This window comes from Callorhinchus milii, unplaced genomic scaffold (assembly GCF_018977255.1).
Source record: "Callorhinchus milii isolate IMCB2004 unplaced genomic scaffold, IMCB_Cmil_1.0 Scaffold2, whole genome shotgun sequence".
NCBI lineage: Eukaryota > Metazoa > Chordata > Chondrichthyes > Chimaeriformes > Callorhinchidae > Callorhinchus > Callorhinchus milii.
Window position 1 is genome coordinate 17,830,673 of NW_024704743.1, and position 27,785 is coordinate 17,858,457.

Below are 27,785 nucleotides of genomic sequence, written 5' to 3' on the forward strand. Positions count from 1 at the left end.
TGACATTGTAGACATCAACTTACTAAAATGTTCAAAATGTTTCATTATTGCGAATAACTCATCTTAACATTGGACTTGTTTAATGCATTTGCATTGTTACACATGACACAAACAGAACAGACAATGGAGAACAGCGAAATTCAGAGTTATTTATATTCTCGTCCATCCCACTTTGGACCTGACCATTTCTGAATGGAAGTTGTTTTTAATCTTGCTTGTAGGATCTATCCCACCTACTGTTCACCTTTGTATACCTTCTATATACTGTATGCCTAGACTACAAGCAAGAAAATACAAAGAGCTGGAGATTTTTAAATGATTTGTTGATATTTTGCAGCTAGTTACACAAACTATTGTCGCTAAAAGTCTCCAGCTCATTAAATGGCTTAAAGAGTCACAATTGATTGTCACAAAGTCTCACATAATGGTTACCCTTTCAGGAGACGATTGAGGAACTATTGCTGAAGTGTCGTCGGCGAATTGGTTCTTTTCCCATCCCTTGCGGATTTTCCGTAACCTTCTCTTAATGCATGGAATCAGTACAATAAGTTTCCCGAGGATAACAATGAAAGGCAAAATAAGAGCCAGCACAAAGTTTGGCGGTGTGTAAAATCTGTAATACTGCTCCTCAAAAGCTCGCTTCCATCCAAAAATCAGGACATGGAACGTACTGATAAGGAGAGCCACGTACCCCAGTCTGGACTTCAAAAGAAAAGAAAAGATGTTATTTTTTTGCAGCAATCTTTTTCACATCCATTTTGTTAATGGGGAGAATTCATTTTGTTAATCACTGGGAAGCAATTGGTGAGAATATGGAACTCACTGCTGGAAGCTGTGGTTGAAGTGGAAAGTATCAATGGGTTTAGGAAAAATATTGATACATGCATGAGGGGGAAGGGAATATAGGGGTGTTGGAGAGAGGAAGGTGCCTCAATCAAGGTAACTAACAAGGATTGGACTCCAATCAGGTTTGTTTGAAGTTCAAGCAGAGAAAGAGAGAGTTGGGAGGACCTAGAAAGGAACTTAAGTGGATGGAGTAATGAGATTTTATTTTTTCAATGTATTTATGTCACATTCAGAATCTAATATATTCCCTGCTGGAATAATAATAATAATAATAATATTAATAATAATAATAATAATCCTTGCATTTGATATAGTGCTTTTCACATCTTCTAGACGTCACAAAGCGCTTCACACAATGTGCTGTAAAGTGAATTGACTGTATATTTGTGGGCGAAACGCGGCAGCCAATTGCTCACAGCAGTGTCCCACAAACAGTCAGGATTGAAAATGATCAATTTATTATTGTTTTGTTTTTTTGGAGGGATTATTATTAGGCGTGTGGAGTAATGAAACTTGCCCAAGGTTTCGCCCTGTGATATAACAATGGGCTAATGCATCACTGCAAAATTCAAGCTGTTAATTATGACAACTTACCTCACATTTTATGCATTTGAAAGAAAGCTAGACCTTCATATGAGGGGGGATAGGAGGGTATGGGATGGAGTAAGGAATAGGTGGAGACTCGTGTGAAGTATAAACACTGGCACGGACTGGTTGGGCCAAGTGGCTTTTACTTGCTGTACACTCTTTGCAAATCTTTGTAATCTTTTCACCCTAAATCTTAATCTTTATTCCTGGAAAAATGCCAATTTATACCAAGACTGTGACTTTTTTTTTGCAGTCACAACAACGTGCCTAATACTTTCTGGAATTAGGTAAGCAGGATGCATCCCTCCAGGGAGAGAGTAAGGGAGAGCACTCCATTCCAACAATCTATCTCTGGGATTTCTATGTGTAGGTGGGATGCATGGCAATCGTAGTTTGGTTTGGATACTTTTAAGTACGGTGATGGGTTTCCACATGTGTCAAAGACCTGGCTGACCAGAGCTGACCAATATGGTGACATATAAACACAAGATCACTGAATAATTCTAAAAACCAATGCAGGATACAAACATTTGCCAACAAAAGATGCCATACAGAGGACTTGAAACAAATACAATTGATTATTCCAGGCACCTCAGCCCTCAACATTTTGCAACATGCTGCCAGATAATTGAATGAGGGCACTGGGAATCAATAGCTATGAAGCAGCCAAAGAAAGGGATTTTTATGTCTTAACAAAATGGAAATGTTGACCACTAATGTTGCCTTTGGAGCATTTGTGGGTTGAAGCCAATGAAAGCAAATTATGAATCCAGTTGGCAGCACTAGAACGTAATCCTCAGAAGCATGAGGACTCACTCCTATTAGGTAGGAGATGAGGTGCTGTGTGTTACTTCCTCCACTCTGTGATACTAATGTTATTATATGGGATTATAAAGGATATCACTGTAGGTGGATAATGGTGCACCATTATTCTGTTAGGTGGGCGCACAGAGGCTCTCCCCCTATATTTAAAGTGAGCATCCGACAATTATCTGGTGAGGATAGCAATGAAAAAATAATTATCCTTAAATTTGGTACAGCATCTTTCACATCAGGAGGACATCCCAAAAGACTTTACAGATTCACTATCAAGTGCAGTGACTGTGTGTTTTAAGACCTCCCGGACACTACCCCTCATGGAGGGCGCTATATAAATGCAAGTTGTTGTTGTTTTGTAGGGAACCACGACAGCCAATTTGTAAATCAGCAATGTCCCACAAACAGCCATGAAGTAAATTAACTAATTTGATTATTTCAGGGATTGTTGGCCAGGACATTAGGAGAAACTCCCTTCTCTTTCTGAATAGTGCAATTGGATCTTTAATGTCCACTTGAACAAGCAGAAGGGACTTTGGTTTAACGTCTCATCTGAAAGACAGCACCTCCAACAGTGCAACACCGCACCCGCCCCCCCCACCAGCATTTCAATGGAGTGCCTAGTCCTGATGTGGGGCTTGAACCCATAACCTTCTTGACTCAGAAGCAAGAGTGCTACCAACTGAGTCAGGCTGACACCTTAACGATGTTTTCAGATATACTTTGTCAAAATGTACTTCTAATGTATTCAGTGAGCATTAATTGTCAGAAAATAAAAATTAATTGAAAATCAGATTTAGTGTAAAAAAAAAGAAGAAAAATCACTACGGAGTATCTACATAAGATCATCGGACCAACTACTGATTTTTTTGGGGGGGTGGGAGAGGAAGAGAGGTCTCCTTGGAACTGAGTTGGCTCCAGGTTGATATACTTGGCAATGTAACTGCTCTGCTACCGGACCAGTCAGCCTGGCGTGCGTATGTGTAACTCTCAGTCTGGTTTGGATAGTCATATGCATGGTAATGGATTTCTACATGTATCAGTAAGACCAAAAAAAATTAGAAAATAGGGTCGACACATACATGAATAAAGCTGAACTCTCTCCAATTCATAGCATTGCTGACTGATGGTATTGATGTAACTGCCAGCAATGAGAGAAGGCCCAGACTCATTATTCCAAAGGAGATGTACATTTCCATCCTCCAAACCTCTTCTTCATTCCAAGAATTTTCAATATTGACATGAACCTGTAAAAAAAATCATAAATGACTATATATCAAAAACAATAACTTTATGCCCAAAGTTTTAAAAGTGAGGTATAATCTCATAAAAGTTCAGAGGAAAATTTATAGTTTTCTTCAACACTGAAGTTGCAGATAATCATCAAGAATAAAATGAATAAATAATAAAATCTTTACAAATGCAATAATACCTATTCACGTCACCAAAATGTCTTAAAAATGATTCACTGGGAAATCTCTGCAGTGATGGTATATGTGTAGATGAATGAAAATCAGGCAACAACTTAAATCTAATAGGTAGGGAGTGAGTTCCAGAGGTTAGGGGTGTAGGAACTGAAGGCTGAGCCACCAATGGTGGGGGCAAGGATACGTAACAAGCCTGAGTTAGCTGAGTGGAGAGGGTGAGCGGAGGAGTAGGGTAGGAGAAGGTCAGAATACAGAACTTCAGGGCACCTTGAAAACTCAGCTGGCAAACAACATGCACGATTGGGGTTAAAATGATCTCTTCAGAGAGAACTGAGTGCTAAAGTGGGTTAATCAACTGACCTGTAAAATCCAGCCTTGATTTAACTGATGAAAATATATTAGCTATAAGAGTTCTATGTCTCGGCCAGAGCACAGAATACTTTGATTCTTATGTAATTGCACTGGTGACCAAAATTAGAAAGTTTCTCATTTCCCAGGACCATTCTTCTCACTTTGATTAATGCAAATTCAACAACTATTTATAAATAAAATCTCTCCTTCTCCCACATTCTTGTTATTTTCATCTTGTACCAGAAGCTTGAAAAATAAGGAAGGACAGACACTTGTGTCAACATGAGGTCCACCCAGGCCACTATTTGCAAAGATTGTACTTAGAATATAAACTGATATTTTCAGATAGTGGGAAAATAGAGAACATATGAATTGATTTGATAAGTCACTGTATTATTCTTTGTACAAGGAGTCAGCTGGTTCAGTTGATAGGGACTCTTGTCTCTGGGAAAAAGGTTATTGGTTCAAGCCCCTTGTCAGGACTTGAGCTCATAGTCTGGATTGATATTCCAATGCTAGGGAAGTGCTGCAATGTTGGAGGTCCTCTCCTTGGAATGAGACAATAAATCTAGTTTCCTGTCTACAGGGACATGTTAAAAGAGAAGAGGGTTGGTTCTCCCAGTGAGTCCTGGCCAACAATCCTCCAGATAAATTGGTCATTCAATTCAATGCTGAGATCTTGAGTGGCATGTTCATCCATTGACTCGGGAATGTGGGAGTTAAGTAGTCCCTTCTTGGGCACAAGGAACATTTGGGGGAGGGCAGGAAGAAAGGGAATGAAATCTGCAAGGGGAGAGACAAGAGTATATGCCTTGTTTAGTAGAAAGGAGGAATTTTTCAAGCCTTACATTGATACTTCCCAAAATACCCCAGAAAACTGTCATGAAGGATATACATTGTTTTTGTAGGCAAACACAGCAGCTACTTGCACCATAAGGGTCCCACAAACAGCCATTCCAATAGAATGATCAATTGAACTGGTAACAAAACACAAAATACTGCAGATGCTGGAAATCTGAAAACAAAAACAGAAGTTGCTGGGAACACTCAGTAGGTCAGGCAGCATCCATGGAGAAAAGAAAGTGAGTCAACATTTCGGGTCCATGACCCTTCGTCAGAACTGTTCTGACAAAGGAGTCTTTCTCTCTGTATCCCGAACTGTTCTGACGAAGGGTCATGGACCCAAAATGTTGACTCACTTTCCTTTCTCCATAGAATTTGCCTGACCTGCTGAGCGTTCCCAGCGAATTTCAACTGGTAGATTGTTGTCTTGGATACAGAGAGAGGGAGAGACTCCAATTCCCTTTTTATGGGCCAACCTCTGGAATTGCTCCCCTAACCCTTTTGTCTCCTCTCCATCGGTTTTCAAACCTATCTCTGGGATCTTTTATCGTCCACCTAAACTGACAAAACAGGTCCTGGATTTAATTATTCATCTAAAAGGCAGCACCTCTGATAGTGCAACCCTCCCCCAGTGTTAGCCTATACAACAACCTGCAAGTAGGTCAGTATCAGAGGTGAGAAAAAAAGAACACAAGCTGCATCTCAAATTCCTCACATTTGTTTCACTCGCACCTAACACCTCTGCTGGCACTCATCTACCCACGTTACAACTGGCTAACCTCTGGAACTGCTCCCGCTACCACTTTGTCTTCTCTCTATCGGTTTCAAACCTACCTCTTCATCCACACCTATGGTCACTTCCCCTCCCCATTCTCCCCCACCCACCCCCATTTTGTATCCATCCATGTCCTGCCCCTCCCTACCTCTGCGACCTGCTGACCCCACATCAATTTGTCCATCCTGCTCGCTCCCTACGCTCAGCGGGCTCCGGCCTGCTTCACGTTTCCCCGCCTTGCTTGCCCCACTATCTGCGGGCGGGTCCCCCACCATTCTGCTCCCACCCTCTGGAACTCCATCCAGCAGTCCCTCAATCTTGCCCCCTCCCTTGCCACCTTCAATTCCCACCTCAAGACTCTCCTCTTTGACCGTGCTTTGGATCTCCCTGCTTCCCCCACTGCCCTCCCCCCTCCCCCACCCCGACCCTCAGCTCTGGTCCATAACTCTGTCTGTCCAGCGTCTTGGGACGTCCTTCCGACGTGAAAGACGCTTTACAAATGTAATTTTGTTGTTGTTGTTACCTGCTGATAAGCCATGTTGAGGTAGAAGTACCTTTCCGAACGTCTCATTGGAAGGCAAAGGCTGTAGACCGTGTGGACGGAAGCAAAAAAGAAACTGAGAAGCCCGAGCTGCTTGCGACACTGGAGCCAGTGTTCCAGCCACATTGGGAATCGACGATATTTAGTTCCATAGTTCAGCTGGAAAGCAGAGGCCAGCAATCCTGCCAGGTACACGAGGGAGAGGAGAGTAATAGCAACAACCGGCAACGTTTTGTTCACAATCTCAATGGGAATCTTATAGAAGTCGCTCTGTTTGTTCTTCACGTAGGGGTGCACAATGTCTCGGATGAACGAGTAAATGTAGAAGAAGGTGGCCAAGCCAATTGCCACAAGTACAGGGCCTTTCCAGAGAGTGAAGAGGTGCAGAGGCATATTCTCGATCTCCCTCGCTGAAGACAATGTCCCCATGTCGACTGGAATGAAGTCCAGCTGGCGAGCAAGTTCAATAACCTGTTGTCGAGCTTCCACTACATTGCTGCAAATGTACACCTGTCAAACAACAGAGCAGCTGTTAGCAAAACCACAATCCCTTCCAGTTCACTATTTAATAGCTACTTAGGAAATGCAATATGCCCACTTTTGAGCTGAAATCGTGCATATAATATAGACAAGCTATAACATTCCCCCACAAGAAACACTGAAATAAATCCCGTTGTAGGGGCTGTTCAAATCACACCGCATCACCTTTAACAGCCCTGCCAGCAAAAACAAAAAGGGAAAGAAGAGTATAAAAGTTTACCTCTATATAGATTATTCTTTCGCCAAGTTAAAAGTTTAAACATATCTCAGGCTAGAGGTAACATTAGTAAACAACTCTCAGCTCCAGTCTCTGATGTCAACAACTCATTGATGTATTATGATTCTTGTAAAATATCCCAGCTGGTATGTTACTTTTATGTGTACCTATTCTTTTTACATAAGTCTTTTATCTATAGAGTAGCTGTACCTACGCTTGCAACTAGTTTCATTTAATTAGCGTTCTCTCTTTCGTCCGGCATTTTTATTTGACCTTGAAAGGCTTGATCTTCGCTTCTTAGGCATCTTTATTCCTTAAGATTAAGAAAATGTGCTATTGAACTCGTTAACATCCCTTGTTCACATATTTGCACACAGACTCCTGTTGGGAGGACTCCTGTTGGGAGGTATAAATAATGTCTCTATGTCAATCGGTTAGACAGACACACAGACAGATATATCGTCTTTATTAGTATAGAAGACGAATCTCTATAGAAGGGGTTGTGACCCCTGTCACTACTTTGTTGCAGAATACCTTTTGGGGGGCTTAATTAAAGCATTTTTTAATATATTCTTTACTATAGCTCATCAACGATAGGAGATCATCGGAAAGAAATATGCCCATGACGCTCTCCCATGCAAGACCTTTCCGATGAAGTATAAATCATCCCTCTACATCAATCTACGGTTATTGGCAGGCAGGCAGGCAGACATTTTGTCTCTCTTAGTATAAATGATATTAGGCATAATTGTGGCCCTAGATTTTGATTGTTCCCACACTACTATTAAAACCACTGCCATAAAACTCATGTCTGACCATCATGAATCCTAAACTCTGTACTCTGCACAATGTTACCATAATCCTATCAATGCCAAAAGAATTATAATATATAAAATGGGTCGAACAGACTACCTGTTTTGGTATGTTATAATTTCTATAACACACTCCAATACAATGCACATTTTGCAAATACATAAATCTCCAGTTTATACTGCTACAAGAGAAGCAATATCGCTTCCAACAGTAAAACGATTAGGAGTCAGAAGCATGATTTATAGGTAGGTTAAGAGAAATGTTTCCACGCACAGAGTAATTAGGGTATGGAATGCCCTTCAAGGAGCAGTGAATGATGCAGAATCAATATTGGCTTTCAAAAGGGAACTAGGTAAATACCTAAAAAGGAATAAATTACAGGGGTATGGGAAATTGGCAGGTAAATGCTTTGCTCTTAAAAAAAGGCAGCACAGACATGATGGGCTGAATAGCCTTCTTCTGTGCTGGACATTTTTATGGTTCTATTTACACTTCCTGCTCCAAATCACATTGGCCTTGGCCTCAGAAGAGCTTTGTACAAACTGTATGCCGAAAAAACTCTGATTTGGGTGTTAAGTAAATGTTGAAAAAGAGAAGGTCATGTTATATAACTAGGCTTGCCGGGATTCCATAAAAATCAGAAACATCAATACTACTCGGTTTTTATGATCATTGGAAAGATCATTCCTACCTTTCCTCCTTCAAGGCCGGTATCAAGACCTTTCTCTTTGATCGTGCCTTCAACTCCCCTCTCGACCCTCTACCCCCTCCTCGCTCCCTCCCTTCCCTCCCCTCACCCTGACCATTTTCCCCCTGCTCGGGTCCTGACCCAACTGTCCAGCTCCTTGGGACGTCCTCCCGACGTGAAAGTCACTCTATAAATGAAATAAATGAAATCAAAGAATCATAGAATTATACAGCACAGAAGGAGGCCATTCGTGTCTGTGCCAGCTCTTGAACAGAGCAATCCAATTCAATCCCACTCCCCCGCTCTCTCCCTGTAGTCCTGCAAACTTGTCCTCCCCAAATAATTATTTAATGATGATCTGCAATCCATCGCAAATTCATTTTTACTGATTAAAAATTGATAGTTTATGATGCTGGAAGGCAAAGAATTGAGAAAGAAATGAACTGTAGTCTGAAATTCAGAGTGCACCGAGATCAAAGGTGATGCAGGTCGTGAAGGAGGCGAGTGAAGAGTGAAGGGACTCTGGGATGAAGATCTGGGATGAAGATCCCAGAGTGGGAGCAAATATGCTCAACTCCCGATCACTGATGGAGGCAGCAACTCGGTTTGTAGGTTTTGAGGAGGTCACAGAGGTAGTATGGGGCAAGACCATAGAGGCAAATAAAAGATAATGTGTCTGTAGATGATATCACCAAACGGAAGCATGAAGATATTATAATGAGAAGACCAACCGCACAGCTCTGTGGAATGCTGTATGTGGCAGAGGTGGTGCGGGAGGAGAAGCCATAAGCAGATACAAAGTGGAGATTTTGGATAGGTTAGAATGAAACCAGGAAAAATAGAACCGTGAAGGTGGAGCTCAGAGGAAAGGCGGTGGAAAAGGATTGTTGAAGGCAGCAGTGAGATCAAGAAGAACAACCAACAGCTTACAGGACCAATGGTGTCCAATAATGATAATAATCATCCTTGCATTTGATAATAGTGCCTTATCACGTCTTCAAGACGTCCCAAAGCTCTTCACAGAATATACTGTAAAGTAATTGACTGTATATTTTGTGGACTGTATATTTAGTGGCAGCCAATTGTGCACAACAGTGTCCCACAAACAGTCTGGATTGAGTGACCACACTTGTTTTAAGGGATTATTACCCATGAAAATTATGCACAGCAGAAAAACACATGTTTGGACTAATTTGAAACATGAATAATGGTGTGTATGTATTAGTGGAGAATTCACATTTGTTCACATTTATTCAGTGCAGGAGCCAAGGGTGTCCTTTGCAGTTACAGTGAGAGGAGGTCGAGTCTCTTTGTCCAGGTCACCATTTTATTTGGCAATAATTTAGATAAATTATGATTACTATTTTTCTGTTATGTGACCTCGAAGGGCAAAAAATTATTGAGAGAAAAAATAAAATGCCAAAAAAACAATAAATAATTTTGAATAAAGTATTGCTCAACAAAAATCTGAAAAAAAGTAAAATAAATTTCTACTAACCTTATTTATAACATTGTAAAAGCTGCCTGTAAACTTTCCTGGGTCACCCACAAACTTTTCAGATACTACATATACTTTATTCAAATATATAAAGTATATGTAGTATCTTAAAAGTTTGTGGGTGACTCAAGAAAAGTAATATATATATATTTCATGCGCTTTGAAATGCTACCCTGCGTGAAGGGCGTTATACAAGTGCAAGTTGTATATATGTATAGATATATACAGTATATTCTGTGAAGAGCTTTGCGACGTTTCAACAATATGATAAGGTGTAATATCAAATGCAAGGATTATTTTTCTTATTATTACAATATTTCAGATTGGGGCCCGGAGAAACTTCATTCATTTTGGTACAATGTGAAGATGTGCTACTGAAACCAGCTCTGCGCACTAACTGCGTTAGCCCTGATTCAGACTGCTAATCTCATATAATAATATATAATAATAATCCTTGCATTTGATATAGCACTTTTCACGTCTTCTCGACATCTCAAAGCGCGTCACAGAATAGACTGTAAAGTGAATTAACCGTATATTTGTGGGCGAAACGCGGCAGCCAATTGCACACAGCAGTGTCCCACAAATAGTCGTGGATTGAAAATGACTAATTTATTATTGTTTTGTTTTGGAGGAATTATTATTAGGCGCGTGGAGTAAGGAAACTTGGCCAAAGTTTCGCCCTCTGCCTGGAACTGAACCCGAGTGCTCTAACCACTGAGCTACAGGATTCCAATCATTGTGAATCACTACACAAATGACAGAGAGGCTAATATTAACACAACAATAGGAAACAAAGTCTCATTTATTTGATACTGGTTGTTTGCTAAGAGTGCAGCAACAATGGATAGGCAAGTCTAAAACTGCCCATAGCTCAAAGCAACTGATGATTGATGGTGCTGCTTTCAGGATTGAAATAGATGCTTTCACATTCTTGGCTGAGCAACTGATGCTTAGCAGCGTTTAAACTTCTGCAAACAAGGAGAGCTCCGGGTGATAACACTGTCTGGAGAGAGTTCCCAAACAAGAAGAGTGGTGTGAAATGTCAGTTCATCTCAGTCAATCCAGAATGATGAGGTGGAATTGCAGCTGGCCGTCCTAGTGTTTGGGAGCTGCTGTATATGTTCACTGATGTATATGGTCAGGCAAGGCTCACACCACACACGTAGGCTCCTAAGTCACGTGCTTTAAGATGGGGAGATTTTGTGGTACGTGCAGGACAGCTTTAGTCAAGAATTCCAGGAATGAATGGGGTTTGTGTCAGGGTATTTTATAAGAGAGGCACAGTTCAATTCAGACACTTCTGCTAGCCTGCACCTCCAGCCATGCTCTAGCTCCAGGCTTACATATGTTATACGTATGGCCACAGGGCTGATCTCTGGGCTCTGGCCTGTATTATAATAATATTCCTTCCATTTGGTATAGCGCTTTATCAAGTCATTGAGCCGTCTCAAAGTGTTTCACAGGATTTTACTCTCATGTGGAGTGACTGTATTGGTAAGAAAATGAGGCAGCCAATTTGCGTACGGCAATATCTCACAAGCAGTGATGAAGTGAATGACCAATTTTATCTGGGAGATCAAAGCCTTCCTTGTCAGGGGCCAGGGATTGAATATTTGATTCCCTCTGCTGGTAGGGAACACTTACTCCCATTTTAAGAATTAGAGCTAAAAAGAGCTCTGGCTTCACTCTCTCACCTCACTCTCCTTACCCGACTGGAACTTCTCTTGTAGAATTCTCGTTCGGGCACCCTGGTCAACAGTGACCATGTGAATGCTTCAAAGAAAGCTTGGACATCCACACACTGTGCCATTGTACAGGAGTGCCCTGGGGAAGATCAGCTGCAACAACTTTCAATGGCAGGATAGATATCTCCTCCTCCCTCACCCTCCCCATTGAAAGATGAGAAGAAGGTATGGCGAGATCCCACCTGCAATTAAAGAGGCAATCCACCTCACAAACACAATCTGCCTAGGGGTAAAGAATTTTCAATTGGGACCCTGTGATGTGGAGAAGCTGTTTCGTACTACCTTTCCTGAAGGATTTAACTAGTTTTTGCTGAATCAATGGGGTGTGGGGTTCCTCAATTTCAGTGTGTTCAATAGACCCTGTAAGCTGAAAGATAAAACAAAGTAAATAAAACAATAGAGCAGTGGTGGACATAAAGGTTGGCCACCACTGCAATAGAGAAACAAAGGGAATGGAATGTAAGAGAATGGACTATCAAATAAAGTTTAAAACAAAAGGAACAGTGATTTGTAAAGATCAGAGTGTCCCTGACATTGCATAAATGAGGAATTCTGAGTTTAGTGGCAGGAGTTCTTATGATATTGGTTCCATTAGCAGATAATTGATAGATGTGACATGTCTTTGAGGTTGCAAAGGGTGAATGTTGGCACGGAGTTGCCATCGTTAAGATCACAGATTCATAAACTGGGTGGTGCTGAGGCTTAGCACGTAGTCCAGAGGACAAATCTAGCCCACACGGATTGGTTAAAGGTCTCCTTTTTCTGCTGCTTGCCAGCATTCTACGTGAAATGTGTTAGGGTGACCTCAGCTTAGATCCCAGTCCAGGTGGGCCCATAGCATAAACCTGCCAAAGCAACAACTCATTGAGAGAGCCACAAGAATGGCTGGTACAAAATAAACAGTAGGTTACTTTGCAACAGTGGGGATGGGGTGGGGGGGAGAGATTATGATATTGTGTCCAAGGGACACTTTTTGGAGCATAGTTTCACTTGATACCTAAAATTGTGCTTTAATGGATCTGTGAGTGCTTGCTGGCACGTTAAGTTGTGAGTGTACTATTTCCCAGCAATGACATCAATGAACAAACCAACAGGGAGAAGGGTCTGTAACTATTCATTAAACTAGATTTAATATAGTAGCGGTAAGTGACTAACCTCCTTTTGGGGAGGTAAGCAGGGTCTCCTTGGAGCTGAACTGACTCGAAGGTGACATGTTTGGCAACGCAATGTCAGAATTGAGCCAGCCCTCTGTGGCGGACTCGGTAGTCCAGATCCTGAGCCAGGTGTCCGCAATATCCCAGAGCACTGCTGATGTCAATGCAGCCAGCCTGGCTCATCAGCAGGACCTGGAAGGGCAGACCAGCCACTTGGGGCAGGGAATCCTCCCACTCAGCATTTGTTAACCCTGCAAGCCAAAGCCCTAATAGTCCAAGAGCTACAGGCCCAAGCGTTTTGTCCAATTTATACATCGTCCAAGGTTAACTGGCATCCGGTTAAAGTGGCTCCACTGTAATAATGTATTAGTCCTTGCTTTTGGTATATCGCCTTTCACGTCAGGAGGACATCCTAAAGTGCTTCACAGGATATACTCTGAACTGAAATAACTTTGTATTTGTTGGAGAACATGGCAGCCAATTTGTGAACAGTAATGTCCCACAAAGAGCCATGAAGTGAATGACCAATTTTATTTTGAGGGAATTGTTGGCCAGGACACTTGGGAGATGAACTCCTTTCTTTTATTCAAATGGTGCTAAGTCTTATTTATTTAGCTTATTAGTGATTGGATCCTTCCCCTACCGGTGGTAAACTCACTTCCTCTGAGTTACTGTCAACCTGGAGCTTTCTGATACGATAACCTTAGGAATTGGCCCAGTTTGTGCTAAAGCTTGTACTTACTTTCACTCGTTCAGAGTGAGATATGCCTGTACAACGCCTTCACCCTTCAGAGTATTGCTTGACATGATTCAATCACCTAGTCTTCCAATCCAGTCACGTATTCACTATTTAAAGAGTGTTTGACTTCAGGATTGAAACAATTTTTTTTAGTCCAGAAGGGTGCCCCTCGCCCATTATAACTAAGCCAATGCTACTATTTTCCTAAATTGCCCTTTGGTTTTATCAATTCCACTTTCTACCTTGTTCCCCATAATCGCTTAATTTTTTTTAATACTGAGACGCTTATCCAGTTCCCTTCTGAATGATCCACCTGATCTCCCTGAATAGTCACTTATGGTAATGAAATCCATAATCTAACAAACTTCTGAGCAAAGACATTATTTCTGGCTTCTCCCCTAATTTTCCTGAGACAATGGCCGCTTGTCATCGATTTCCCCACTAATAGTCTTTTCCCTTATAACAGGTCATGCCTTTAAAATCCTAATTCCTCTATCACCTGTATCCTATCAGTTTCCTTTGTTCTACTGGGTAAAAAAAATATTTAGCTAAGCCCTTCAAGTAATTGGGCGTCTTATATTTACAAATCATAGCTTAGCCTTAACAAGACTATCAAACATCGAAGGTCGAGAAGACATCACAAATTGCAAGAATGGAGCATGAATGCTGGACCACAGCATAGCCATCCCTTGATGTGTTAATGCCTTAATGTCATGAAACACACTACTCTGTACCAATTAACATTATCTCATATAATAGGTTCAGTTTTCTATTTTTGCCTTTTGCCACTGGACAGCGACTACTGTGACAATCATGTGCCTTGAACTGAAGTTCAGCAGGTCCTTTTAACAGTGATTTTAACAGTAGAGATACTGAGATTAATTTCAATTATGTTACAGAGGAATACCACTGCTTGTATACCAATGGAAAGGGTTCACAATAGGTCATAGATCGAAGAATGAAGTATGCAGGCTTTAACCCTTCATTACAAAGCATGCCAAACACTATTTATGGATTTCTCTCTCTAATCTAATTTCTAGTACACGCAGCAGCTACGTTTGGTTGATAGTTAGCTGGTGATAATAATCCTTGCATTTGATACAGCGGCTTATCACGTCGTTGATGTCTCAAAGTGCTTCACAGAATCCACTGTAAAGTGAATTGACTGTATATTTTCTGGGCAAAACGCGACAGAGAATTGAGCACAGCAGTGTCCCACAAATGGAATCTCGCTTGCGAGGTGAGTAACCAATATGCTCTAACCAATATGCTACAGGCTGCTTGTTCTGACCACAGAATCTTAAAAGTATTCTGCGATTTTATAAATTGTATTTGTAAATACATAATCAACATATCATTTTGTTGTTAACCTATAATTTTAATGCACAAATTTATGCACCTCAGTTATAATCAATTTTGATTTGGTTTCAAACATGAAGCACATACCACAGTTTAATCTTAGACAGCAAACATCTTCCATTAGGCTAGGACTGGCTGCAATGCACTGCTCCTTTCTTATTTGATTGGCAACAATTTCGGGGGGTCAGCCAGGTATCTGTGGTTCAGGTTTAAAAGTATCCGATTTTAAAAGTACAATATCCGAACCAGACAGAGTTCCACATATGTGTGCCGCCTACACATGGGAATTTGTTTCTGCAATGGAATGCACATTTGTAACAATGGGGGTAAGCAGAGAATCATGAAACTCTGACAAGTAAAACATGGGCACTCCTACAATCCAGTCCTGTTATGCTGCGAGCAACTGAAATTTACCTCCAGGATTTGGATTCAGTAGTCATGGCTAACATGGATTAGACGGAAAATTCCACTAACTTCAACATTGACCCCAGAACAGCTCAAAAGATTCGCAAAGGACTGGAGGATAAAAATACATGACCCAATAACTTCGTTGTGCAGCAAGCTATGGCAACACAAATTCAAAAATAAATGCAACAAGAAGGGTTTGTACTCAACACGTTTGGAACACCGAGGCAAAAAGAGGCTATCACCCCCATCCTCGTTCGGCTCCAATGGCTCCCCATCCTACAGAGGATTGCGTTCAAGATCCCCGTCTTCATTTTTAATGTCTTCATGGTCTTGCCTCACCCAATCTCTGCACCCACTTCACCTTTCTAAAACTCTATGAACCTGCCTGCTTCCCTAGCCTGCTTCATGTCCCTCCACCCTGCCCACCCCACCACTGGTGATTGGGCCTTCAACCTATGTGGCCTCCACACTCTGGGACTCCATGCCAGAGTCCACCCACCTCTCCCCTCTCATGACCTTCCTCTTTGACCGTGCCTTCAGTCATCCTTTCCCCACCCCTCCTGACCCCACCCCCCCTCACAAATCCAACCCCCAGGCCAGGCGCAAAACCCCCAACTGTTCAGTCCCTTGGGATGTCCTCCCGACATGAAAGGCTCTAAATACTTGCAATTTGGTGTTGTTAATAATATTAATCATTGCATTTGATATAGTACCGTATCACGTTGTTGAGATGTCTCAAAGCACTTCACAGATATACTGTAATTGCAATGACTGTATTTTTTGTGGGCGAAGTTCTCAGCACAAAAAGGGAAAAATTATTATAAGAAATTGAGAATGACAGCTCAATAGTCGTTTGGAAACAAAGCAAAATGCATTGCAGATCAGATTTGATCAAGCCAATTGCATTTGGCTTACGTGCATTACATGGTGTACCTCTTACATGAAGTTGGAAATTCATGTGTTGGAAACGGTTTACAGATTAAAAGTTAAAAACCTTAGAACAAAGACAATTTTACAAGATGATTCAGTAACTTGCTTTCACCTGGAGCAATAACAAATCTACTGAACACAAGCTTGCGTTACCTTCCTGGGTATGTACGGATGAATAGCTCTACATCCAAAAACTTTGGTCATGTTTAATGAATGCTGAAACCCCTCAACTGTGAGTGAATTATTCTTTACTCTGTAATGTACTATTTGTTTTCAAAAAACGCTGAACAGAACAGATTTACTGCCAATAAGTCAATAGAACGTAATCTTACCTGGCGATTAGCATCTTTTGGTCCAGACTGGAGTGCCCAGGCAGATATTACATTAAAGCCCTTTACCACCGTGGAATCTGGGAATAGTGAAGCAAGATATTCTGCATTGGATTCCGGGTATTGGTTTATTCGCACATTGTTACTCACGTCCACAAGGAGTTTGCCTACCAGCAAGTGCTTGAGGTCCCACAAGGAAGCATAGTGTTCACGATGTATAGCAACAAATAGGAGATTGGTTTTTGTTACAGCGTCCTCCTGGTGCGTGACATCTACAAGAGGAGGGAAGAATCCTGCAGCTTGTTTAGGGTTTCTGCTTCCTATTACAACAGAGTGCCCGGACCGAATAAGTCTGATTGCCAGGCACTTGGCAAAGTCTCCACTTCCTAAAATTCCTACGGCAAATTTGGATGTCTCCTTAAAGCTACTCATGCCGTTGGGCAAGAAGGTTTCACTGGCGCCTTTTAAATTCCTCATGATGGAAATGGTATCCATTGTCCCAGGATGGAAACTGAGAAGAACAAAGAAAATACAAAATTCAGTCATTTCAAGTGATGAACATTTCTCAGTAGATTTTTCTACTTATGTGGCTGATCCACTCAAAATGAACCAACTCGTCCAGTTGAAGATAAGGCACAAGCAGAAGGAACCATTCAGATATTGAATTGAGAGGATCTCGACTTTGTCTTAAAATCCAGAGTTCATAGAAAAAGAGGCCAACTGTACTTACACAACTGCACATGTCACTGACTGACTGCCAAGAGTAGGGCACATTCTCCTCAATCTCCCCAGAGAATATTAAGGATAATATTCCTCCTTTTGTCCACGTTGGTGTGACAGGGAACCAATATTCCCCTCTTCCACAAAACCACATCTATTCCAGCTTGCCTCCTGGACTATCAGGGATTAAACACATCTCACCCTCTTCCACCCCAATGAACTGGACAGTCAGAAATTAGATATTCAATCATGCATGTGCTATCCACAAAACTGTCTTTTCATGAAATTGAAGTTGTCAGAAATAGGTCAGGTTCTTATTTTGAACTAAATGCTGTTGGTTTCAAGCGTTACTTGACCCTAATAGATCCATCTACTTTGCAAGTAAGAGGATTAGAATTAGAGAGGATTTAAATTCCATTTTGTGAATTATTTATAATATAATAAGAATAATCCTTTCATTTGATATAGTGCCTTATCACCTCTTCGAGACATCTCAAAGCACTTCACAGAATACACAGTAAAGTGGTTTAACTTTATATTTTCTGGGCAAAATGCGGCAGCCAATTGCGCACAGCAGTGTCCCACAAACAGTCTTGGATTAAGTGATCAATTTTTTTTTGAAGGAATTATTACACCCGGAAAAGCGATTTGCCGATCAACTAACAACTGGATTCCTACTTACTGCTAGGTAAACAGAGGCGTGTGGAGCAGGAAACTTACCCAACATTTCACCCTGCCGGGAATCGAACCCAGGTCTCTCGCTTGCGAGGCGAGTACTCTAACCTCTGAGCTACAGGACTCCACCAGACCTATGATTACGGAAGATTTCTATTCATGGATAAATTTTATCTTTGCTGCCACGTTTCGCCTACGAAATATACAGTCAATTCACTTTACAGTTTATTCTGTAAAGCGCTTTGAGACGCCTCAAGACATGATAAGGCTTCGGGCGGATAAAGCAGAGGGCTGGAATTTAATGGTGATCTTATAATTACCAAAACAGGATAAACAATTATTTGAACACACAAATGCCATCATTCATTGGTTTTGTGACAGTTTGACTGTCCTGGGATTGTAACTGCTGTTGGAAGCTGATCTACAGTTATGATGTTCTGTTTTTGTGTTTTGCTTTCCTAAATAAAGCTGATGTAAACTTTCGCCCACAAAATATACAGTCATTGCTATATCATATGCAATATCAAATGCAAGGATTATTATTATTATTATTATTATTATTATTATCTGGAGGATTGTTGGCCAAGACACCAGGAAAAACTCTGTTTTTTTTTTAATACTGTCATAGAATTGTTTACGTCTCCCTGAATGGGCAGACTCTACAGACCTTGGTTTAACATCTCATTAAAAAAACTGTACCTCTGACAACTCAATGCTCTGCACTAGGGTGTCAGTTAAAACTGTGAGCTCAAAGTTTCATCGTGGGATTTGAACCCACAGCCTTCTGACTCTGAGGTGAGAGATCAGCTGAGCAAGGCTGACAAATAAATAATAAATAAGCCAGGGAAGAGAAAACTTGTTAGGCCTTTTCAGGCTCAAATGCTTAAACAAATTGCATCTACAACAATAACATGCATTTATATAGCGCCCTCCACACCAGGCAGTGTCTATAGGTATGGTCAAAGAGGAAGGTCCTTAGTCACAACTTGACAATGGGGAAAGAGGCAGCAAGGCAAAGGGATTGAAGGAAGGAGTCCATAGCTTTGGGGTGTAATGGCTGAAAGCACGGCTGCCGATGGTGGAGTAGAGGATTTGAGGGACAAGTAGGAGGCTGGAGCCAGTACAGCGGAGACAGCGGATTGTGCTGTGAGGAGAGAGGTTGGAGAAATAGGGGGGTGCCAAGGTGTGGAGTTTGGCAAGGACTGGGGTAATCGGGGTGCAGAGTTTAGTCCGGGTGAGAATGCAGGCGGTGCAGTTTTGGATGAGTTGAATTTCGTGAATAGTGGAGGAGGGGAGACCGGCGAGGAAGGTGTTAGAGTAGTCTAGCCAAGAGGTAACGAAGGCGTGGACAAGGGTTTCAGCAGCTTGCCGAGTGAAGTATTGTCAGAGATGGGCAATATGGCGCTGGTGGAGGAGAGCTGTCCTGGCCAGGGACTGGAGAGGAAGGATAACTGGGGTACATGGGTTCAGAGTTTTAAGGGCAGATCGGGTAGGTTGAGGAGGTCTGAACCGCAGGACAGAAGACTTTGATGGGAGCCAAAGAGCATGGCTTCCGTCTTGTTGACGTTTAACTGCAAGAAGTTTGTGCTCATCCAAGCCTTGATGTCTATCAGACAAGCTGACAGAACATCAAAGGCCTGGGGATCACAGCTGGAGGTGGAAAAGTAGAGTCGAGTGTCATCCACGAACATGTGGAAATTAACCCTGTGTCTGGGAATGACATCACCGAGAGGGAGCTTACAGATGAGGAAGAGAAAGGGGCCAAGGATGGAGCCTTGGGATACCCCGCAGGTGACCGGGGCAAGAAGAAAAAACATTTGCGGAAATGTAGTGCTGGCAGTTTGTAAAGTAGGACTCGAACCAGGCGAGTGCGGTCTCACTGAGGTGGATAATGGAGAACAGGCGGTGAAGGAGGATGACATGATCGACTGTGTCGAACGCGGCGGAGAGGTCCAGGAGGATGAGGAGGCAGAGAGAGCCTTGGTCACAGATAGAGAGGACACCGTTTGTGACTTTCACAAGCACTGTCTCTGTACTGTGGTCAGGGCGGAAACCAGACTCGAGGGGTTTGAGTAGGGAGTGGAGGGACAGATGTGCTCGAAGTTGGTTGGCAACAATGCGTTGCAAATCTACACCTAACTATGTGATATATAAGCTAATTCACTCACTGCAGTGTATCAAAAAGCATACCACAGGATGTGATCATTTATTACCATCACCTTGGTAAAGTACAAGCACATTATTCATGGATGAATTCATTAAAACAGGTTCTAGATTAATCAGCAAAGAGGCTGACTGGTGGTAGAAAAAAANCGATTCCTATACCAGAGACAGCAGTACATCTGCACAAGATATCCACAGGAGCAAGAGGGCAAATTAAACATTTGTTTCCTCATATGCATTTACATTAATTAACTGATACTGTAGTTTCACGATTTCAAATATAAAATTAGATATCGGACATTTAGTCATTTGTGTTGCTTTATTTAGTCACTTCAAAGAGGATCATGATTTGAGAAAATAAGTGCATCATAGCATAGATTATTCACCTCAATATCAACAAATCTAGCTATCACTTGAATAAACTGTGACAGGCAAGAGAGGAAATACAATGAATATGCAAGCAATCGAGCAAAAATATAGCATTTAAGTTAAGGTTTGCTGCAGTAATTACTTACCACCTCCTTGCTGTAAAGCCAAACCAGCTCTTTTATTGATCTCTTTCCGGGTAAGTACTCAATGGAATCGCAATCTCCTACAAGAAGAAGAGGCATTCATTAACATTGAGATGGTGACTTTGAGAAATCCTGCTCTTGCCCTGAATGACTGATTTTCGTTGAAATAAAACATCGGGGGCTCATCTGTATGCAAACAATGTTCTGCCCAGCAGCATGTCGCATTTCTAGAGAGAGAATCAGCTTCCAGCCCCTTCTGTCTATTCGCTCTCCTTTCCTTTCCCCTTCCCTTAATTATTTCTGTGGAACAAAAATGCATTAACCCATTATATGGGTCAAATAAATCTGGGAATTTTGCTCAGGATCTCTTCAAAACACCAATTATTTATTAAATACTTTCAATGTTAATAATAATTCTTGCATTTGATATAGCATCGAGAATCTCTCCAAGCATTTCACAAAGTTTTTCTGTAAAGTGTATGACCGTGCGCTTAAGACAAAACACAGTATTCAAGCGAGTACAATTTATAGTAATCTGTTTGCTCAAGTGAATTGCATATTCACTTGCAGTCACAGCTTGCAATTGAAGGGGGGTAAATTCAGAACAAATCTATGCAAACACTATTTCAGTGAGCGAATAGTGAACCTGGGGAACAGGCTCCCTCGGAAGACGGTTGAAGAGGGAAGTGTTGATTCTTTCAACACAGATTAGATAGTTTTCTTTTAGGAAATAACATTATGGGATATAGTACATAGGTAGTTTGGGACATGTGTGCATGCGAACCCCAGGAAGGGATTTGAATGCAAGGATGAGGATCTGGAATTCAATCTGCTGAGGGATGGGAGCCACAGGAGCCGAGTGAGGATAGGGTGTCTGGACCAGGATCAAAAGAGCAGAAGGCACGATTGGGAGAATATATGTGGAGGCGATAGCAAAGATAGGGTATGAACACTGACTAAACAGGCAGACAGGACCACAGTTAAACATTTTTTGGAAGGTAATAAACCCTCCAAAAAGAAAAATAGTTTGGCCACTCAATCCATGATTGTTTGTGGGACACCACTGTGCACAATTGGCTGCCACCCACAAAATATACAGTCAATTCACTTTACAGCATATTCTGTGAAGCGCTTTGAGACTTCTCGAAGACGTGATAAGGTGCTATATCAAATGCAAGGATTATTATTACTATTATTATTATCTCACCTGAAGGATTGGAACTCTAACAACGCTGTACTGCAGTATCAGCCCAGATTTTGATCTCTTCTGCTGGTGTCGAGCTTTAAACAATGGACTTTCCATCCAATGATACTTACTGCAACAGCAGAGTCACATTGCGAAACTAAATTTATTTATTGATAATAACAGTAATCCTAGCATTTTGATGTAGCACCTTATCATGTAGTTGAGATTTCGCAGTGTTTCATTGGAGTTTTACTGACTGCATTTGTAGGCGAACACAGCAGCCAATTTGCACACAGCAACGCCCAACAAGCAGCCATGAAGTGAATGACCAATTTTATCCAGGGGAATTGTTAGCCAGGACAAGTCTATTTAAATAGAGTTACGAAGGTAAAAATAATTATCCTGGCCACACAAGGATAGGTACTGGTAGAAACAAAATAGGACACCATCCATAATTGATATTATGAAGTACATATGCCTACCCCAGATGGTGGATACATGCTTTCTTATATTTAAAAAAAAACTCAAGCATAGTGGTGGCTACCAGCTTCCTCCAACTATTATAATAATAATCCTTGCATTTGATGTAGCGTCTTTTAACGTCTTCGAGACGTCTAAAACGCTTCACAGAATATACTGTAAAGTGAATTGACTGTATGTTTTGTGGGTGAAACGCGGCAGCCAATTGCGCACAGCAGTGTCCCACAAACAGTCGTGGATTGAGTGACCAAATTATTATTTTTAAAAAATGTTTTGAATGGATTGTTACCCCTGGAAAAATGATCCCCCTATCGACTAAACAATCGGGTTCCTATTTACTGCGGCATAAACAGCGGCATTTCAAGTAAGGAAACTTACCTAATGTTTCGCCCTGCCCGGGAGTCAAACGCAGGTCCTCTCGCTTGCGAGGCAAGTGCTCTAAACGCTAAGCTACAGGATTCCGCATGTTGTGTTTATTCTGCATGTTTAGCAGTAAAATGGCTGTAAGTTTGGCAACAACTTACTGCTAAAAGTGCAATAACAAATAATAATAATAATCCTTGCATTTTCTACAACGCCTTATCATGTCTTCGAGATGTCTCAAAGCACTTCACAGAATATACTGTAAAGTGAAATGACTGTATATTTTCTGGATGAAACAATTATAGTTAATATGGTGTCAGCCTGACTGGTTTGGTAGTCTCTTAGTCAAAAGGTTCTAGGTTCAAGCCCCAAGCTGGGCTTTGAATTTGGGGTTGACACTGCAATACAAGAATGGGGGAAACACTGCATTGTTGGAGGTTCCGTCCTTCAGATGAGACATTAAACCGAGATCCTGTGTGTTTGTTCAGGTTAAAGATCCATAGCATTATTTGAAAAGAGAAGGCTGTTTATCCCAGTGTCCAACAATTCCCCTCCCTTCAAATAACAGCAACAACAAGTTGCACTTATATAGCGCCCTCCATGCAGTGCAGCATCTCAGCCCCCTTAACAGCGGCGAAGCCTGACTCCGAGCCAGGGTGGAGGTGGGGGTAGGTGACCGTCAGCACGGTCGAAAAGAAAGGTTTCCAGGCGGGACTCGAAAAAGGGAAGAGGGAGGGGCAAGGCGGAAGGATTGAAGAGAGCTTTCCAGCGGTTCGGAACATAGTGACTGAAAGCGCGACCTCCGATGGTGGGATGGAGGGTGCGAGGGACGAGCAGGAGATCAGTTCCAGTCAGGCGGAGCGGTGGTAGATTGGGGAGTGAGGAGGTTGGAGAGGTAGGGAGGTGCCAGAGAGTGAAGAGATTTGAACACGAGTGTCCGTTGGGGAGCCAGTGGAGCCTGGCCAGAACTGGGTATGGTGTTCGGTCCGGGTCAGTATACAGGCAACAGAGTTCTGAATGAGGAGGATTTTTTTTGAATGGTGGAGCTGGGGAGACCGGCGAGGACTTGCGCTTGAGTAATCCAGGCAGGAGGTGATAAATGCATGCACGAGGATTTTGGCTGCATTTGGTGTAAGGTATGGTCGGAGGCGGACAATAGGGTGGAGATGGAAGAAAGCGTTCCTGGTCAGGCACTAGATGTGGGGGAGGAAGGACAGCTGAGGGTCAAACCAGACGCCTAGATTGTGCACTGGTTCAGTGAGTCTGAGGGAGAGCCAAGGGAGGTTGGGGAGCTCAGATCCACAGGAGTGAAGACGTTGACAGGAGTCAAGAAGCATGGCGTCCATCTTGTCCACATTCAGCTGCAGGAAGTTTACACTCATCCAGGTCCTGATGTCTGCCAGACAAGCTCATAGAACATTGGCAGACCTGGAGTTGGTACTTAAGGAGGCAAAGTAGATTTGTACATCATCCGCATACATGTGGACGTTTACCCCGTGTCTGCAGATGACATTGCCAAGAGGGAGCATATAGATGAGGAAAAGAAGAGGGTCAACGATGGAGCCCTGGGGTACCCCACAGGTTACTGGGCAGGGATGGGAGGAGAAAATTTGCTGAGATGAAGTGGAGGCGGTTGGTTTCAGTAGGATTCGAACCATGCGAGTGCAGTCCCATAAAGTGGATGAGGGAGGAGGCGGTGGAGAAGGATGGCGTGGTCGACTGTGTACATAGCAGAGAGATCAGGAGGACGAGGAGGCAGAGGGAGCCCTGGTCACAGATAGAGAAGACGTTGTTTGTGACTTTGACAAGCTCTGTCTCTGTGCTGTGGGCAGTCGGCAAAAACCAGACTGCAGGGGCTCGAGGAGGGAGTTGGAGGGAGAGGTGTGACCAAAGTTGACCTGCAATAATGTGTTCCAGGACTTTAGCAAGGAAGGGTAGGCTGGAAATGGGACGGTAGTGTGAGAGGTGGGTTTTTTGAGGAGGGGTGTGATAACAGCGGTTTTCAGGGGGATTGGAACAGAGCCTGAGGAGAGATTGGTTGACGGTGTCGGCCAGCAGGGGGAGAGGAGGGGGAGTTGAATGACCAGCAGCTGGTTGGGGAGAGGGTCTAGGCAGCAGGTGGTGAACTTCATGTGGGTGATTGTGGTTGAGAGGGAGGGAGAAATGGGGGCAAAAGAGTGTAAGGAGGGGAGAGTGGCAGTAGCCGTGCGGAGGGAGAATGGGGTGTGGATGGTCTGGGTGGGGTGGAAAGAGACATGGAGGGGAGGGGGGAGGACGATGCAGCCAAAATTTTCAATCTTTGAGGCAAAAACGTCAAGAACCTCTTCGCACTTGGTGTTTGATGTGAGGATAGAGGGAGCTTGAGTGGGTGAACGGAGGTGATGGGATGGTAGAATACAGCGTCTTTAAGTTGTTTTTTGCCTCCAGGATGACTTGAGGAGGGAGTGGAGTAAAAGTCAGTTTTGACCTGTGAAAGGGAGAGGCGGTGGGTGCGGAGATGCTCGAGCCACAGATGGCAGTGAATCGTGAGGGTGGATTTCTGCCATCTGCGCTCGAGCGACCAAATAAGTTGGTCATTCACTTCATGGCTGTTGTGTGGCACTGCTGAGTGTAAACTGCTGTGTCCATCTACAAACTCAGTCCTACACATTACAGGAAAAAAACTCTAAAATGTTTTCTGACATTGACGACATAAAGTGATATATCAGTAAAATTATGTCTGTATAGAACCTTTCACTTGGGAGGTCGTCTCAAAGTGCTTCAAGATGTTTCAAATGCTTTGCCTCATAAGAATGTAATCAAACACAAGGATTACTTAAATAATAATCCTTGCACTTGTTATTGCGCCTACAACATTAAAATTTCTCAACGTGCTTCACAGAAAATTGTTAAATTAGTTGACAAATGTGGCAGCTATTTTGTAGACAATAATTTCACACAAACAGCTATGAAGTCAGTGACCAAATAAGCTGGAGGATTGTTGGCCGAGACACAAGAAAAATTCCCTTTTTTCCCCCCAATATGGGATCAGTTTAAGGTCTCATCGAAAGGATACAACTCTGTCAATGAGTGAAGAGGGAGGGGCATAAATAAATAGGGTCTAAGCAGGTTGGAGAGATAGGGAGGTGTCAGAGCATGAAGTGTAGACAGGGAGGTGTCAGAGCATGAAGTGTAGACTGGGAGGTGTCAGAGCATGAAGCGATTTATAGACAAATGTGAAGATCTTGAAATCAATCTGTTCCGCTATCTGTTTTGAATCAATAAATTATAGATAAACTGAAAGAAATTAGAGACATTTGTTTGCAGTTTTATAGAAAAAACAACTTGCATTTATAAAGCGCCGTTCCCGCAGGATAGCATCTCGGAGTGTTTAACAGTGCGGAGCTTGATGTCGAGCCATGGAGCGAGGGGAGGTGACCGAGGGCATGGTTACAGAGGAAGGTGTGATCTGAAGACAGGCAAGGAGGGGGCAAAGTGGAGAGACTGAAGCAGAGCGTTCCTTAGTTTTGGAGTGTAGTGGCTTAAGGCATGGCCGCCGATGGTGGAGTGGAGGGGACAAAGCACATGAAGGAGGCTGAATAAAGCTCAATTACTTCATTTACATTTTTAAATATATTATTTTCCTTTTTTGTCCCCCTACACTTGATTGATGAAGGAAGTAGCTGGAGGAATGTTCTTTGGGAGTCCTGCAGTGTATTGGTTAAGAGCACTTGCCCCGCAAGCGAGATTCCCAGGCAGGGCGAAACCTTAGGTAAGTTTCCTTACTCCACGCACCTGTTTATTTAGCAGTAAGTTGGAACTCGGTTGTTAGTCGATTGGCGGATCGCTTTTCTGGGGGTAATAATTCCTTCAAAAAAAAAGGTCACTTCAATCCACGACTGTTTGTGGGACACTGCTGTGCGCAATTGGCTGCTGTGTTTATCCCACAAAATATACAGTCAATTTACTTTACAGTATATTCTGTGAAGCGCTTTGAGATGACTCGAAGACGTGATAAGGCGCTATATTAAACGCAAGGATTATTATTATTTGTTATAAAGCACTGCATAAGGCTAGGAATCCGAACCAATGACATAACACGTTGGTGACTCCCAATGTATTTCAGCGCCTTGGGACGTCCTCCCGACGTGAAAGGCGCTCTATAAATGGAATCTTGTTGTTGTTGTTGTATTGCACGGCAATGTTGCTTGCACATTAGGAACTAGTTCTCGTCGTTCCTGTTGTTTTGCACTCCAACCTTCATGACTCGCATTGTAATTTTAGAGGCAAAAAAGAACCAGTTCAACTGTTCGATGACTGAACACTAACATTTGATTTTGCTGCAAAACCAAAGGAACTTAATTAAAGCCAAATACATTAGGAATACACCGAACAACAAGAATGAATTATATTTGTATAGCACCTTTCCCGTCGGGAAGAATAACCACCCTTGTGAGAACAAAAGGTTGCAAAGACACTCCTCACTCGAACACATGAATCGAAACCGAAGCTATCAAACCCTTCTTGATCAATGCGCCTTTTGTCTTGAGGTTGCAGGGTCCTTGTTTGCGGTTAGTGATAAAGAGTTGGTTTCTGCACCTACTTGATCTGGGGCTTGTTATGATCGACTTGGTTGTCCTGGTAGCAATATAAGTCTCCTCCCATCTGTCCACGTGTCTTTCCTGGTTCCCCCTTACAATACAATACAAAATTACATTTGTTATAGAGCCTTTCACATCATGAGGACATCCCAATGCTCTTAGCATCAAAGGTCTCCACCCCCATCAATATGCCCTCACAATCCGCTTGCACAAAGCAATCACCAGCAGCTCAGTGTGTGTGTGTGTGTGTGTGCACCCAGCACAGCCTTGCTCCCCTCCACCACCCCTCCTGCTCTCTCTCTCTCTCACACACACACACAAACCAATTCATTTCAAATGAGAAGTTTGCACTCCATCAAATGCAGGCGAGCAATTCCTCTGATCGCTTTAGCACGGTTTCAAGCTGAGAATGGCTTACCAGCACAAACAGCAATCATTTCCCCCCACTCAATGCACTCAGCAGACGGTCTTCCCACTACCTTGTGCTCTCCACCCG

At 42.6% G+C, this 27,785-nt stretch overlaps 1 protein-coding gene across 1 annotated transcript; it reads right to left on the reverse strand.

The window, feature by feature from the left end:
• Positions 1–70: 70 nt before the first annotated feature.
• Positions 71–27,785, reverse strand: LOC103181568 (metalloreductase STEAP2). The gene is made up of 7 exons (XM_007898167.2): positions 27,708–27,785; positions 27,292–27,380; positions 20,684–20,760; positions 16,614–17,121; positions 6,170–6,697; positions 3,333–3,497; positions 71–702 (listed from the first exon to the last, which is right to left on the reverse strand). The coding sequence occupies exons 4-7, from the start codon at positions 17,103–17,105 to the stop codon at positions 418–420; spliced, it is 1,470 nt and encodes a 489-aa protein (XP_007896358.1). The 5' UTR covers positions 17,106–17,121; positions 20,684–20,760; positions 27,292–27,380; positions 27,708–27,785; the 3' UTR covers positions 71–417.

Excerpts from the sequence above, each read along its gene's own strand:
- LOC103181568 (XM_007898167.2), bottom strand. The coding sequence starts at position 17,105 with ATGGATACCATTTCCATCATGAGGAATTTAAAAGGCGCCAGTGAAACC. Across the intron at positions 3,498-6,169 it reads TCAACATGGCTTATCAGCAG|GTTCATGTCAATATTGAAAA; the intron begins GTAACAACAACA and ends TTTTTTTTACAG. Across the intron at positions 703-3,332 it reads GAGAGTTCAGCTTTATTCAT|TCCAGACTGGGGTACGTGGC; the intron begins GTATGTGTCGAC and ends TTTCTTTTGAAG.